This window comes from Tauraco erythrolophus, chromosome 4 (genome assembly GCF_009769465.1).
Source record: "Tauraco erythrolophus isolate bTauEry1 chromosome 4, bTauEry1.pri, whole genome shotgun sequence".
Classification (NCBI taxonomy): Eukaryota; Metazoa; Chordata; class Aves; order Musophagiformes; family Musophagidae; genus Tauraco; species Tauraco erythrolophus.
This window is the reverse complement of record NC_141468.1, coordinates 62,435,396-62,452,445: the sequence shown is the minus strand read 5'-3', so window position 1 is coordinate 62,452,445 and position 17,050 is coordinate 62,435,396. Positions and strand designations below refer to the sequence as shown.

Below are 17,050 nucleotides of genomic sequence, written 5' to 3'. Positions count from 1 at the left end.
TGGGCCATGGGAACGCCTTTGTCATCCTCTGGGAAGAACCACAAGACCCAGACCACTCTGGTTACCGTAAAACAACCTGCGAGGCATTATTAGTTATGGGGTCACACCAAGGGAAGAAATGCCTCTCCTGCAGAGGTTTGTATTGGGCTGTGATGGTGGTATGGTTTGGGGGTTTTTTGGATAAAGGAAGTCCTCGTGATGAGGTCCTTGGTGAGGTCTGAGGTCCCACCCTACAGAGCCGGAAGGATTTTCTTGGCTTGAACGCACACAGAAAGGGAAGCTTTGGGGCAGGAAGGGAAAAGGGTTTTTTAAATATTCTTTTGTGAGTCCTCCCGATCTCTCAGGGAACCGAAGGCCTGTTTTTTGGGGCAGACCTGGGTTGGCAAGCCACCAGCACTTTAATGATCACAGACACAACCATTCAGGCTGCTCTTTCTATTCAAGGAGCTATGGAATCCCACACAATACCGGCCTCCCAGCATCTTCCTGTGCCACCTCCTGCTCATGAAACGGGGGTAATCAAAGCCATCCTCCCCAAGAGAAGCAGCACTAGTTAGTGCAGTGCTATTGCTTTTGGGCATGGCTTTTTGTGCTTCTCCGAGCTGTCAGGATGGGAAGGACGCTTTGCTGTAGGTCTGATCCCTCAAACCAGGCTACATCACAGTCACATTCCTCTTGGCCACAGAGAGCTGGGGGAGGTGGTGGAGGTGGGGGGCTGCTTTAAGTACAACACGAGGCAGCAGTTTTATTTTGCATATTATCAAAATAGTACATTGCTGGAACATTTCTACATTGCTAAATCTAAATGGTATGGCCTGGAGCTGTTTGCCAGGGGTATCATTTTGTTGAGGATTGTGCAATATTTTATTCCAGCCCACTTCTGCCCTCCCTGAACCTGAGGAGCAGGGGAACCAGGCTAACTAGAACCAACACTGAGGCAGGGCTGCCGGCTTTCAAGGAGAAGAAATCTGGCTCACAAACCTTGAGAAATGTATCTGAGGGATTTTTTTACTTTTTTTTTTTTTTTTTTTTTTAATATGTATGGGACTAGGCAGGACATTCTGAGGTTAAATTCTATGCATTAATAGGAATCTCTGGTAAAGCAATTAAGGTCCCAGATTTGACTTGCATTAGCATATTTATAACCTGGTGGGGAATGTTTTCCATATTCCCTGTGTCTATTTTTGTAATGGATACTAATCCTTTACATTTCTGTATCACCTTTCATTCAGGAGGACTAGATCCCAAGTTGCTTTACATATGCAGGACAAAAATACAGGCAGACATGATGGTGATATACCTAAAACAGATTGGAAAGCAATGTGATAAATGCAGTTTATTGAATACCTTTGACAGCCTTATCTCCTTTTCACCCCTATGCCTGTATGCTAGGGAAATACAGAAACTCTTCGTGCTGCTTCCAAGTGTGTGCACACACACGCGTTTAACATAAACTTGCCTCCTCTTCCCCTAATATTCCTTTTCGTCCTCAACTCACGCTTGGCATGAATTACGGAAACAGAAACATTCAGTCCTAGATAGACACGACTAAATAATGAAAATGTAAGTTTTTTAGTGAGATTTGTGAAAATATATATAACCGCATAGTTGCACAGAAATTGTGAAAGCTTAGAAGGTCACTCCTGTAGAGTAAAAGCTAATTCATAACTATTTATCGTCAGTTACCACCATGTGAGATGATTTTAGCCTTCTGATCAGGAAATTTTATATATATAAAAAATTTGCAATTTAACCTGCAAATTCCTAAGGTCAAGCTCAAAGTATCAGTGCTGAATAGTAATAATAAAGATAAATGATAATCAAGTCCAAAGCCAAAAGGTAGTCCGAAACCTCCCATTATACTTGAGTTAGGTACAGAAATACTCCTCTGAATAGCAGCCTTAGTATATCATATTCAGCCTGCTGAAAGCATGAAATTACTAATGACACTCATTGAATATTTTTGAAAAGGAATTCCTTGCAAAAAATTTAGGATTTAGGGAGTCTCATGTTACTAAAATTCAGTATTAGACTGTTACTATTTGACCAACTATATTTTTGGACAAATGACATATTTAAGGCTCAATATTGTCATGTACTATCAGAAGTAAAAACAGTTTTATTTTAATAAAAAAGAGTTGATAATTTCCTCCAAACTGTATAAAACAGTAATCCTGTCAGGTCAGGCCATAATAAGACCTGAATCATGACATTATTATTACACAAAGAACCATTTCAGATGTATTAAGAGGATTTAATTCGGTATTAATCATAGTTTTTCTCTTCCTTCATCTTTAAATTTTTAGAGACAGTATGTTCAGGCAGATTTGGCTGTAAAGCAAATGGGAAAACAACAAAGAAATTCTGTGTCTCCTAAAATATCCTCTGTGGGTTTTTTTTCTGTGAAACATGGCACAATCCTCACACGTAGACCTGCCACACATAGGGCACAAGCATTTTGTGCAAGACAGAATGTAACGCTGTTAGCACTTGAAATGGCCTGAAATTTGGACAAAACAACACCTATGGCTTTGAAAAGTAACATGAGATATTTCACAGACACAACCGAGGTATCTAGCCAATACAACGAGAACAACTTTGTTATGCTGTCTGGTCCAAAAAGCGATGTTTTTAGCATATGTTGTTAATAGGAGCCTTAGCTGTGCTTGATCGCTTCCCAAATAAGCTGTTTAAACACTAAGCATCAGGATAGAAGGCCGAGTGCTTTCGCAGAGGATGGGGGTTAACAATCCAAAGTACTAAATCCTGTTTGATCTGCTGAGAAATTCAATCCACTAAGAGCATGATTTTACTTAACAGTGCGTTGGGCGAGGAAGCTGCCAGAGGTGGGATGTTTTGCTCCTGGCTGAGGTCAGGCTGCCGGAGCTGGCCCATCTGCCATTACATGGAGTCCTGCCATCCCCCTTCCTCACGGTCCCAATCCCTTTAGCCGTGTGTTTGCACACACGTGTGTGTGCATTCACGTCTGAGCTCCTTTTCTTTTCCTGGCAGCTGCAGTAGGTGAGCTGTGGATGCATTTTCAGAAGTCTCCCAAGGCACTGGATGCTCCCAGCCCACAAGAAGATGCCTCATTCTCCAGGTGGAGGCGTGTTCCATCAATGAATGAAGAGAAGCAGAGTTTTTTCCTAGTGTGCCACTAGATATGTATGAACACTAGGTATGTTCACTGCTGCGGGTGCCTCTGAGGGCTGCCTTTCAAAGCCAAGAGCACAAGTGTTTTCCCTCTTGTGCACATCCTGCCTGTGGCAGATTCGCTGTGAGCTTCCTTGCAATGCACTAGACCTGGGTCTTGGAGAAGGATGGAAAATTCGTCAAAGCGTTGCCACTTTAACAGAAAGCTGAGTGAGTTCCCTTGCTTTAAACAGAATGTAACTTTCTTTTACTGCTGCTAATGCAGAAAGCAGCTGATCATATTTTGTGGGGCTCACATTATTTTTATAGTACTTTGGTTTTGGAATTAACCAGAGCATATTGCACGTCAAGAATGGTAAGGATTTTATGGAGGAAGACAGGCCATGGATTCCCATGGATGCTCTTCACTTCCTCCAGACCTCTGAGAGAAGTTGAGTGCTATATTGTACCACCAGAGACATAGTAGCTCCTTAAAAATAGAAAGGACTGCCATTTGTCACTTTAAAGTGCACTCAACATGCACTTGCCTATTTGGGTTGTTAGAGCATTTCGTCATGCACTTGTGCAACACCTAGTCCTAATCCACAATTGCAGCTCTTTGCTGTAATATAAACAGTGATGATAAATTAATGTCTAACTTGGCAATATTGCTACAGTCTCTGATTATGAGAAAGTGTTTTCATTTAGAGAAGAGAAATCAAATGGCAGATTCCACTGTCTCTCACCCTTCCTGTCTGTGAACAAGCTAGTCCTTGTTGTAAACCCCACGTAACTTGCTGTGGGGGAGGAGGCATTGTGGAAGCCCCCCACCCTTAAAATAAATGTAGTGCTTCAGTAGTTATTTCCTAGTAGAGTTAACAATTTCAAAAGGAGAAGGAAAGGGTTTCCTGAAAAACAGATACAAAGGTTTCACAAGTAGCAAGAACCAGAGAAGGCAGAAGGGAAACGCATTGCAAACATGATGCTTCTTCCAAACCCCAAATCACCAGCACAGAAGTAATAATAAATAGGTTGTTGTTCACCCTCCAAAGTCTGAGACTGTTTCTGTACATGATGCAGACTGGACAGCCAGAATCCCTGGATAACCAGCTTCTTCAGCTGTGCTCTCACAAGGCAAACACCGCTGCCTTGGGCTGGTCAGCTTGAGCTAACATAGCACCCTGGCTGAGACCAAGATGACTGGCATTGCTGAGAAGGACCTCACCAAGAACAAACATCCAAGCAGCCATGGAGCCACTGCTCTCCAGTGCTGCTCTTGAGGGCTCACTGAGTCTCCTGGAGACAAGAAAATCAATTGCCAAGTAGCACTCCTGGCCTGCTGGAGTGATTGCATTGGTACGCTCTCTCAGAAAGGACTACATGCTACCTTTAGGCTGGGGAAGTCCCTAGGCATGTGTTCCTGTCCATGCTACAGACAGCCATGGAAATCTGTGGCAGACAAGTTAGTAATGTTGTTTCCTTGGTTTTCATGTCATTCATATGTCAGGATAGGGTCATGAATGCATACACTAATTTTGTTCAGTGCCCTCACAACCTTAGAGAGAGTGCAAGCAGAGAGCTCTTGCAAGCAGCATTATCTGATATCTACTAGCCTGTGGATAGAGGCAGAGAGCTGGGAGAAATTAAAGGGGTCTTCCATCAAATCGTTGAGTTATAGACAGCAGAGGGATAGCCAAGACAGCAGGACGCATGGAGTGCTTACACACGAGTGGAGGAGTGAAGACGGTGCGGGTAGCCATACCTCTGCTTTATATCTCCCAGCTGCTGCTCCTTGGGCAAGCTCAGCTCATAGACCACGAAGTCTGCATGACAGAACAGCAGCTGGGAGATATAAAGGCAGGAATTTGAATGCAGTGTGTATTTTAAAACATGAAAATGCAGCAAGAGTCCAACCCCTCCTCGTCCTTTCCCCTGCCCAGGCTACCTTCAGCACCATTAATCTCAAGGAAAAACTAGATTGGCCTTTGAGCTAGGGCTTTCCTCTCTGATTACAGTGTTTGGAATAAGCAGTGCCGGCTAAGCCCCAGATGCTGGAGCTGTGCAGTAGAGGCCCTCCCATACCGAGCTGGAGGATGCGATGTTAAGGGACTGCCACCTGGCAGCATCTTCAAGGAACTGCAGAAACGCTAAGCAGAGATAGAGGCTGGTGAGTATCAGCCTGATGGGAGACTTGCGGGTGCATTCAGGGAGGAGAGATCAGGGTTGAGACAGACCAGTGTTCCCAACTAACTGTCTGGCGTTAAGAGACCACTACTGTCATAAAAGAGACACGGGGCCAGTGAAACATTTGATACGACAAACACCTTATCAGGCACTTTCCCACTCAGCTAAAAAGCTGTTCGTCATTGGAGAAAAATCCTACTGTTTTCTTTCTCTTGCTTCAAGCTGGCTGAAGAAGCTTGACCTAATTGTATTCAGTCAGGGTCCCTTCTTAGCTAAGAGCTAAGATCTTGCTTCGTGAAGATACACCCAGGGAGGCAGGTGCCACCTTGTCCCCACTCTCCTAGGACAGCAGAGAAGACCAAAGGTGACAACTTTACTGAAGAATGTTGTGCGACAAAAAGAACAGTTGAATAACTTCCCTTGGCTAAGACCTGGTAGCCCAACTTCTTTCCTTCTGAACTCTTCATTACGGTCCCCTTGCCTGTGCTACCTTTTCCTTTTTTCTGTGTTGTGACAAGCTGGCAGATGAAACAAGAGCACCTCCTCAACCCATGCTCTGGATTTTCCCCCAAATAAGTCTCTCAGCCAGCTTGCCCAAACTTTCCTAAACCAGTCGACTTTGAAAGGGAGCACACAGCTAGCATAAGTCATTTCTTTAACAGTTCAGAAGACTTCAAATGTCCTACCCTTTGGAAAGTGTCTTCTGCTGCCCAATATCACAGGAAATAAAGTTCCAAACTTTTGTTTGTTAAGAGAGATGTGCATGAACAAGACAAATTTGAGGCTTAGCTGAGCCTGAAAGCCTGTTGCCAATAGCCACCATGCTTAGCAGGTGAAAAGCCCTTGAGCAGTGAATGAACTCCAGTCATTACTATTGGTAGTAGTAAGCTTGGGTTATCTTTTCGTAACTTATGTACAAATTTGCATACAGAGAAAACCTCAGGAGAGACTGAGTCCCTTTTCATTTTTAGAGCCAGCACAAACAGCAGGCTAATGTCCTGAACCACATCATTAAAACACCTTCACAGCTGTGACCTCTTAGGACCATTGCTAGATGTGACAGCTCAGCTAAGTCTGCTGAGCCAAGAATGCCCTATATGTGCTCATATATTGAGGCTATATAGAAGTTTGCCAGTGAGTATCAAATGAACATTTTTTTCAAGAAAGGTATGTGAAAAGCCTACTCTGTCATTTACACAAGTCACCGGACAGACACCTACCTGGGGCCAGAGTTGGTGACCTAGATGTGAAAGTGTCTGTGCATCCCCCTTCAGATGCCCTGTGCTTTCCAGATCCTTTTCATTCCCTAAACTTTGAGGACCTGAATTCAGCAGGGAGGACCGTGATGACTTACCAGTCTGTGTGCGCATCGTCGATCACCAGGAGGATCTTGGGTTTCTGGGCCACAGGTAGCGTGGGACTGGCTGAGTGATCCATTAGTCCTGCAGCCGCTTGCGTGGTTTGCTTCATGGCACTGGAGATGGAGCTGAAGATGCTGGTCCCAGTAGAGGAAGAGTGTGAGGGCTGCGGTGGCTGCGGATGCTTTCTCTCCATGGCAGGAGAAACCGGGGAACTCGTGGAGTTGTCAGGGCGTTGCAAGTCCATCATGTAGCCGTTGGGCAAGTTTGCCACAAAACTACTGTCTGAGAGACGCCTCCGGAGGAAATTCATTTTTGCAGTGCTGTGCGGAAGCCTTCTCGTAAGAACAAAGCTGACCAACGGTGTCACCAGTCCCGGGGAACGTTTCTGTGTGTGTAGGGTACCTCCTCACAGCCCAGGCCAGCAGGCTTTGCCCCTTGAAATCCTGCTGGAGAAATACGCCTTAGTTTTTCAGCTATGTTTTATTTTCCTCCTGTGGAAAGAGAATCAAAGACATATATGTAAGATACATACTGTGAGTCCGAGATAAGAACTCTTTTGGCCTTTTAAACGGGTACCTAAATCAGCAACGAGAGGAAAAAAGGCCTCCGGGTTTCTACGGAGTACGCTACACTGGTACAGCCAAACAGGTAAGACAAAGTATGTTTTATGGCGCTCTTTCACCCCAAACATTTTCAGGCCGAGGCAGACAAGCTTTCACTAACTTAGGGGCTAACAATTCTATAGCTGTTCCCTGTGCAGAAAGAAAGTTATTCTGACCGTAAACGTTAATTTTCAAAAGACAGACAGCTTATTTTTGGTATGTTTTGTGTTAGAAATAACACACACTTCTTGCAGAATAACCAGCAAATGATCCAGTAGGATAAACAGTTGTATCATCTTTGGCAGGCTTGTAAGCAAGGTTCTGGATTTAAGGAACAAATATCCTAAATTCAAACAGCATGTAGAAAATAAATGGTAGAAAAATCCTCATACATATCTTGATCAAGTTTAGTAGCAGCTTCAAACTGCTAATTTCTGTCCCTGCTGCTCTCTGCACTCAAAATTAGACTTTGAGCCTGGTGCATGCTTTTGGTTGCTAGACATAGCAGACTACCTGATTTTACAAGTTCACTTGTAGGATTTTTGCAGGTACTCAAAACTAGAAATTTGGCTGTCTAATCTTCACATACTTTTTTTTTTTTTCCTCTGTTCTTGGGGTTTTTGTTTTGTTTTTAGAAGAAAGGTCTCTTACTCTACTCATCTTTCCAGTGAGAAAATGAACACTGTGAAATATAACTAGCTGGCTCTTCTCCCTTGACCGTAGCATAATGACTTTGTTTTTACCCAGAACACTAAGCTTTTAGGGTTAAATAACCTCATGGAGTTAGTAGCTACATTTTTTTTTTTTTTAATTTTCACCTGTAGGCACAGCCCAGAAATGAAATTTCCACAGCAATTCCCCAAGACCTTTTATCTGCTGAGACACCTTGTAAGTCTTGACCAGAGGCTGGTTGGTGAGATTTAGGAGAAAGAAAAAGAAACATATTGCTGGTAAAACATAAATATCTTTCAAGACAGATCTGCAGCAACAAAAGTGAGCATTATCCCATACATCAAGTGAGATGAGTCACATGAATTCCTGGTACCATCGTTATATCATGCCCCAACTCCCTTCAAGTCTTTTTGAACAAGCTCCCTACAAACGCTGGAGCTCCTTGTCTTCACCTGCCTGGTTTGGCCTCCCTCATTGCTCACACTCTTGTCCCAGTCTCAGATTGCCTCCTGATGGCAGGAAACCATCTTTTCCCCATTGGTCTGAGAGCTCTGCATCTGCAAATCTCCCTCCCGGACCTGTGGCTGAGAGCTCATCGAGCAACCTCACAGCTTTCTTAAATAAGCTATCACTTATTTTCACCTATAGGGATTTACAAGCTTCAGAGATAAAGGATTGAGATCTGTCCACATCCGTACCTCACTCAGCTCCCAGAGCCTTAGGGAGGCTCGGATGAGTCTGCCTGGAGCTACAAAGAGCCCCTTGGCACACGTCAGCCAAGTCTTGTCATCCATCACCACCCCGACTGACCCCATGGGCATAGGATCCGTCTGGAGCAGAGGGCTCCCTGCTGAAGCTGCTGACATTGGCTTATTGAAGCAATTTTTCTTCTGATTTCTCATCCCTGGCAGCACAAGTCCTCTGACTTTGCCAGAGCCTGGAGGTAGTCTTTTCCCAGGGAATAGCTCAGGAAATCTTTAATGACTTCCTGCCACATTTAAAGTCGATAACATATCTTGAGGCATTGTGCTGATTTCCCGCTTGGTCTTGGCACACCCGGCGACTGCATAACATCAGCAAATGTGTGCACCAGTGAGTGCTTCGGTAGCACTGACCATTTATGCAGCAGTTGTTCTAAAAAGCAGGTAACATACAGTATCCATGAATTATAAGCTAGCTACTCACATCATATATACACCCACACAGCACTTGGCCCACTCCTGTCCTACTCCAGTAACTGTGAGTACTAGCACAGAGCCATCCACTCTTACCTGTCCAGGATGACCGGAGTGGTAAAGCCTACGAAGACTTTGGGGGATCTGTATGCTACAGGCTGAGTAAAAATGTGCTGTCCTCTGCTCAGGAACCTGTGTTTTCAACTTTGCATAACACAAATAAGAAAAATCCCTTTACTTTAATGACAGTCCACTCAAGAGTTCTTCTGGTCCTGCTTAAGAGGAGCATCCCAGAGATCTGTCTACTGTCAGAAGGGCTCCAAATGAGTATCTCTTTACTGTGTACAGCAATTAGGCGTGCTCTCTTGGAGCACCTTGGTGTTAACTGGCAAGAGGTGGGACGTAATTTCGATACCAGTCTCGGGAGAAGCGGTTTTAGCGCGAGACGCCTGCCCCTTGCACGCTTTGCACAGCATCACAGAGCTGCTGTTTCCTGCGGTGGCAGCTCTCAGCCACGGGAGGGAACCTGGTCCCAGCCATTACAGGCTGGATGAGGCTCTTTTCACAAGCCAGTATCCTTGGGACAGGGTCCAGCAGGACTTGCATGCTTTTGAAAGTGTTTCTCCCGCACTGCCAGGTGCTTGCATGGCTCCTTCTTCCTCTGCAAGGTTTGCGCTCTGCAAAAGAATGTGGGCTCCTTGCAAAGCACCAACAAGTAAAGCAATGGGTAAGCATCTCTGCTCTGCCCTGCGCTGTGGCAGAAGGGCATGGAGGCACATGGCATAGGGTGTCCCAGGTCTGTGAAGGGCCAAAGTACCCTGTGACGTGCCTAGAAGGCATGCGAGTTTCCTCCTCGGCAGGGCTTCCCAAATTATGCCCTTCGTTGTACTGTTTACAATAAACAATTTATCATACTTATTGCAAGGCCGTGACCACTCGCCTCCTGGACCCTTTTAAACAGTAATATTTACAGTGACCCATCATTTTGTCCACCAGGGGTTTGGTAGTGGAAGATGTTGCCCAGGAGACACTGAGAGTTGGCAAAACTCTCTTGTCGCAGAGAGTTTGGGATGCTGCAGCGAGGCTGGCCTTTCCCTCTGCCGACTGGCACTGCCTGCGTTTGCTGCGAAGACTGGGCTGCGTGCCGTTGGCTCGGGAAGGAAGGAGAGAAAACCTCAGCAATTGATGTCACAGGGAAATCTCTCTCTGGCAAAGCACGCGGAGGCTGAATTCAGACAGGGTGACACTGCTGCAGCAGAGTAATGCCTGGCTTTGCTCTGGGATGGGGGATGGCAAATCCACCAGGAACTTTGACTTCGAGTCTCTCAAAGTGATGGCACAGACTGTCCTGCTCTAATTACATACATTTTTCTAATGAGTTGGGTAATGTAATTATAATAGACTATCTCTTTAAAAAAAAAAAAAAAAAAGAAGTTATTGGTGGCTTTGCTGTATCGATTTATCAATTGCCATTAGTGCTGCCACAGAGATGATCTCTGCTGTTGTTTAGCTTTCAGCAGTAGGTATTTTCATGCAGGCACAGGCTGAGTAGGTTAGGACCTAATTTTCCTACTGTTTGAAACTCCCCACAGACATCCTGAAGGCTCAGCACGTCAGGCCAAATCTGGCTCTGTGCAGCTCTCATGGCATCCAGCTCTCATGCGGCACAGCATCCACCCGGTGTACATACAGATGCTACCCTAGCAGGCAAGTGGGGCTGTAACTTCAGTAAAGCCAGGAGCCAACACCTCCTTCAGAAGCAAGACAAACCTGCCAAATGGTATTTTGTCACTCCAGAGCCACAGGTAGGAGAGCTGCTGGCTCTACGCCATCAACTTGTACCTTGCCTCTATGTACACCAGTGTCTTCCTGTGGCTCACATGGAAACAAGTTACCTACTTAATGCTGTACCAGACATGAACCTGCCCGTAGGAAGGCCTGTAGCCCCCTGCACAGCTGAAATAGAGCCCACTGGCTGCTTCCAGCAGCTCCTGTTGAGTTCTTCAAACTACAATACAGCAGCTGCCTCCCACCACGCGGGAGTAATCTGCGGCTGTGTGAAACAGCTGCTCCTGAAAGCTAGCTGGGAAAATAGTGGGCATCTGGGCTGTGGAGCTGCAGGTTGGGCATCCGGGCATATTTCAGGATGGGGAAATGATAAATGAGGCATAGGAGAATGAGTGAGTCCTGAGGAAAGAGAGCAGGCAGGAGAGAGGGGAAGAGGAGGACGAGGCAGCACAAGCAGAAAGAGAGGAAGTAAGCGGGAATCGGCTTAACCAAAAGACAATGCAGGAACACACGGAAATCCCAATGATAAGAGTACGGTCAGGGAATCAAAAGGAAACGATGGGAGCAACTAAATTGAGCGAGAGGAAGGTCAATTAGAGCTGACCTTGAAAACGACACCAAAGAGGCTGGCACCCTCAGCCCTTTACTAACATGCAGTTAAACTTCCTGGCTGATATTTTCAGAAGGGCGAGGGAGGGTGAGCAATCTGCTCCCTCAGCACGTTGACAGCAGCCAGGCACCCACCTGCTTTTTCTCGAGGATATACTTGACAGAGATGGAAGTTATCTCAGAAAACCTGTTGACATGTGTTAGAAAACAAGAACAAAACGTTCACTTAAACCTCGTCGTGTTACTTTTCAATGTGCAGTAGCATCCAGAGGGAACCAAACTCAATTTGCTGATATCTGTTAACCATGCTTAGATTTCCCCCGAGCTTGTTATCTATGCTGTCAAGTAATGAACCAACACGACCATGCTAGCCAGTGTCCAATTCCTGCTCTTGACAGCCTCAATGGAGCAATGCTGGGGGCGGCAAGATGGAAAACCAACGTGGAGAGATTATCCTCCCACCTCGTCATAAAGGACTACACACTTACTTCTGCCTCATGGCAGATGGAAAGATGTGGGGATGCTCCTCACCTGGCAACAGTCACTTTCTGATACTCCTCACACCCCATCACATTGTGGGTAGCTTTCAGCACGCATTCAATTTTTAAGATATTCCCATGGGTCTCTTTCTGCCTTCAGGCATATTGACACGATGTGGGAGTGGACTTCTGCAGAGGGACGGCCGTGTTAGGGAGCTTGAAATCCAACCAGATGGCTTTTCACATATATTTTCAAATAGCAGAAGGCAAGAGATTATTATTGTCAAGCTTTCAGTGTTTCACCCTGAACGGCTTTAACATTCTCAAGCTACGCATAGCTTAGTATTTCTTGGGAAGAATTGGATGCAGAATAAAATCAAAAGTTCTGCAATTAATCAGAACTTTGTTGGGTTTTTACTTCACTTGCCACAGGTTTTGGACTCAATAAGCTCACGTGTTCAAACATTTCTTGGTATTTTTCAGGGCAATCTGAAATTCCATAAATCAGGAAATTAAAACAATAGAGGCCAGAAAATGAAAAGGAAAAGAATACCCCACCAACCCCTCCCCTCCCCCGCCTTATTTTGTAGACCTGAAGCATATACAAAAAGCGTAAGGGTTGGAAAGACTGTATGCCATCTCAAAGAACAGAGGAAAGCAGAGAGGTTCTATGCTGGTGTTCAGTTTGCAGAGAGCTTTCCCAAGCATTACCAATGCAATACAGCTCTAATGTATACACTGGTGGAATTTTTCCAAAGCGTGTAAAACTACAGCACAAATCTCACCTAAAATCAGAGGACTTTGTGCATCCTGGTGTCAGAGACACTTCCGGAAATCATGTATCTGCTATGACTGACATCAGCAGAGCTGTGCCATCTCTTTGAGGCGCTGCAAGAAGTCAGGGCCCTGCAGCTGGAGGGGGTGTCGGGGCAGGGGAGCAGACACAGCACGCTGTCAGAACAGCAATGCTACCCAGACTCCGAGTTCCCTGTTGTGTGTCAGACAGTTGCTTGCCATAATTACACTTGCTTTCCAAATCCTGTATTACCTTTCACAGTAGCAGTGATTTCCTTCGGAAATTTGCTCTTTAAGGATTTTCACAAGATGCCGGTGTCTTGTGCATCCAATTTCTCTGTTTAGAAAGATCCTCAGAGATACCAGGAGGCCTCTGTCATAAATGAATCACTTTACAACATTCAACATGGTTCATTAAGCCATTGATACATAGAAAGGTGGAACAACTCTCTTGCCTTATTTGCTGTGTTCTTGTAGACCTTAAAAAAAAAATCTTCTCTGCTTTCTCAGGTGGCTATTTAACTGGAAAAGTCTAGGCTTCATAAATCTTGCTTATTTTTCTAGTTTGCAAAGCTGTCGGTGCTTTCTATGTAGCAGTTTCACCATAGGGAGTTTGCCTTATCTGGTCCTGATGACAGTCGGTGTGTGTGTACCAAACTGAGTGCAAATGTCATCATTTCCCAAGATCTACACTCAGCACAGAAAATGAGTTAGTCTGTTTCCCCTTTTGCCTCTTATTTCATAATGGCAGGCGAGGAAAAGGAGAAGAGAAGAAAAAGACTCTAAAATGGCAAAATGTCATTGTAAGATCATCAGGCTTTCAAGTAGATTGCAAAGGAAGATGACTAAAGCCATAAACAATAGCAAAAAATTTTCTAGCGAGAAATAAATCTGAATGTTACGATAATACTCCATGGCTTTAATACTCCCAAGAGCTAAAATTATGATTTGCTACTTCTTGGAAACAATACATTATTTCCCCATTTTATTCCCACTGTGAAAATCCTGTTGGCACCTAATGGCTACAGTGTTGTCTCCGTGGTGATATCCCCTTGTCGATGAGCTTAGGGAGGCCTTTTGTGGCCTGTCTCTATTCAATATCAATACTTGCTTATCAGCAAAGCCAGGCTCAGCTCAACTGGAGCAGGCAGTATGGAGCAAAGAAATTGCATGCTAATCCTTGAACACTACAGAGCCATCTCCATCTGAAAAATCAGTTGAGTTGGCATACTGTTCCCATTTCTTATTTCCCTAGAGTATTGTGGTCATTCCCACCTCAAGCAATAGTGACACTAATGCTTCCATTAAGACTAATACTTACACACATGTCAAAGCGTCTCCTCAAGATTATATTAAAGAAAAGCAGGAGACAGCAGTACAAACTGGAGAATTTGCAGACAGAAGTGCTCTGCATATTAAGCAGTTGAAGTTGTAAGAAGGAAGCAAGCAGGGCTCTGAAGCCCTCGTCTTTTTCCTTCTCAGTCGTGGATCTGACTCAGCTTATGTTGTGTGTTCGTGAGACATGCTCCAAGTTTCCTGCAGTAACCGTACAAGTCCTGATTTCATGGTGATAAGAGCGAAAGCGGCACCAGACACGCCACTAATAGAGCAGGGATTTCCTTCAGCTGAGAGACGCATTGCTTTGAAGAGTGCTGATCTGAATAAAATCAAGAGGCTGGATGTATTTAATATGTAGGGCCTGCCAATACGCATTAGGGCTCGTCCAGATAAAAGATGCCTAAGGGACTGACAACTCACAGGTTCTCAGAAGAAACTGCAGCAGCCTGCCCAGTGCTAGTGGGGCTCCTGTCCTGATAATGATCACATACGCTTCCTCATTCATACGCCATTTTCCTTCTACCGTATTTCAGTTCTGCCACAATAGACTGGTTATTCAAAATGCAGGTAAACAGAATATTTTGTTACTGTAGAGCTAACAGATATCTTGGGGGGAAAAAAAAAGTGCTGCGGGTCATGAAAGGGAAGAAACGATTCACTGAACTCTCATAATATACACCAAACAGATAATTATTAATTAATCAATGATGATAAGAAGGATTTTCTGTTTGGAGCACAAATTGTATTACTTTCATATGTTTATAAGATGAAAATAGATTGCATATTTCCAAATAACATATCTTCAAACACAACTCCACAATTCTTGCATCAATGCTTCTAAGTAATTTTAAATTGTCACAAAGAGTCAATTTCTTCCCAAAACTTTTTATGCTTTTGCGGGTTAAACAAAAATCTTCCTTCAAACATCTGAAGTCTTCTAAACCATCTGTATTGCTAGTTTATTCCATCTAAGTTTTGATGTCATTTGCATCCACACCTTTTTCTCCTCCCTGTACCATTCTAAACACCACCATATCTGTTTCCCAGATTTCTCCCACATGGCAGAGAATCCCTTATAATATTTGAGTTTTACCTGACCTGATGATGTCAACAACAGATACCTGAATAAATAAAGCTTGCGGTTTGCCTTTGTGCGGCAAGATGCTCATTTGCTTTCTAACCATATGTGACCATCTCATGCAGCAGCACTTAGTACAGAAAGAACAATAAGCAGGGAATTTGAGCAGTTACTGATTGATTTTGATGATGGAAGAGAAAGGCAATGTTTTACTGCACTCTGGGGAAGATTCCTGACACAACTGCAAGATAACTCGATGCCAAATTATTTCACGAGATGTAGAAGCGGTAGGAGATTGACTGGCTACACTATTCCCTCCAAAGAGGCAGAGAAAACAGGGTTTGTTAGATCTTGATGCTTAGGGACATGGTTTCGTAGCAGACTTGGCAGTGTTAGGTTAACGGTTGATCTTAATGATCTTAAAAGTCTTTTCCAATCTAAACAGTTCTATGATTCTGTGATCTTCATGTGGAGCACTGTAGGAGTCCAGCTGGCAGGAGATGTTGTTCTTTGCCTTTTTTGCGTGATTACTATTGATCACAAGGGGACACATGAAAAGCTGTGTGGGTTTGCGCAATACGTCCCTTTGCTCACACCACATACCCACACACTTCTCACCTCAGCAAGGAAGAAAATTATCTCTCCCAGAGCTGGACTGAGCACCCCAGCCTTTGAACTGTCGCCAGTGCCTGCTTCCCAGCTGCAGCCTCGCAAACGTCCGTGAGATTCTGCTCTAGCATAGTTGCACATTGGAGCTGCAAGCCAGATATATTTGTGGTGCCAGCAGGAGCCCGTGTGAGACAGTCAGAGGAGAGGTGTTTTGCTCCCTTAATAAATCACCTGGCAAGGTTTCAAATGCCATTTAAGAAGTTATGTTGGCTCCATAGGAATACTGTGTCAACAGAGTCACATCACCAGAGGCGCACTGCTATAATTAGAAATATGTTTTAAAAGCCTAATGGTAAATTATTTCACTAACTTATTTCACTAACTGTCCTTTTTCAACCTGTCTTCTCTCTCAGTTCTTGAGAGAAAAACTGCCTATCCAGTTTTTGCGTTCATGCTGGGTGGTGTAGGAGCCCTCCATAATTGGCTCCAAATGCTGGAAATTGTGTTTAGGCAAAAAAGCATCAGAAAATATAATACATGAGTGTGGGAACTGGAATAGATTCTGGATCTAGACAAAGTCCTGAGAGAGTAGGCTAGTGGACTGAGCCCAGACATGGAAATAAAGCACAACGTGATTTTAACAGAGTCCACCGCCATCAGCATGGGGAAAGGTCACTCAACATCAGTGCCTTGGCTTCCTCATTTAGGAAGATAAGCTTTATTCTGTAGAGTGCAGAGATATTGTAAGGGTCAACTCATACGCCAGTGTACTGCACCACTGAACGAAGCATGAGAAGCTTCAAGAGCTCTGGTTCCCCTGCTGATCAATAGCTGAATTACAAAGCTTTTAAGGGTTACAAAATTGGCCAGCCTTATGTAAGAACACAACCACCAAGCCTTTCAAGAGCTGGTGAATACATAGCTACCATGAGCAGGGGTAGGGGGCTGGATGCTTTCTTGAAGGAAAAAATGTGGCACTTAGAACCTTGTTGTAACTGGGAATGTAAAGGATTGATCTGCAAAGCTATTCTAGTTCCTCCTTCTGCCATACTCCAGAACTTCTTTCCCAAGACTGGAAAAGAAGGGGAGGATGGGAAGGGAGAACATGTGGTGGCTCTGCAGCTGGACAGCCCAAGCAGGGTGCAGTGATTGGAACTCAAGCCACATGCATTCACATGAACTCTTGCTGGGTATGCACACAAATACGGCGTGACAAACCGGTTACAGA

At 44.5% G+C, this 17,050-nt stretch overlaps 1 protein-coding gene across 2 annotated transcripts in view; it reads right to left on the bottom strand.

The window, feature by feature from the left end:
• SYN3 (synapsin III) overlaps positions 1–6,993 on the bottom strand; it is a 181,497-nt gene extending 174,504 nt beyond the window's left edge. Inside the window, exon 1 of one of the 2 annotated variants that reach the window (XM_086610261.1) lies at positions 6,671–6,993. In XM_086610261.1, the coding sequence (XP_086466387.1) occupies positions 6,671–6,987 (317 nt within the window). In that variant the 5' untranslated portion in view covers positions 6,988–6,993. The remainder of the gene's footprint in view (positions 1–6,670) is intronic. The other variant, XM_086610260.1, reaches the window with a different exon arrangement.
• Positions 6,994–17,050: the final 10,057 nt, after the last annotated feature.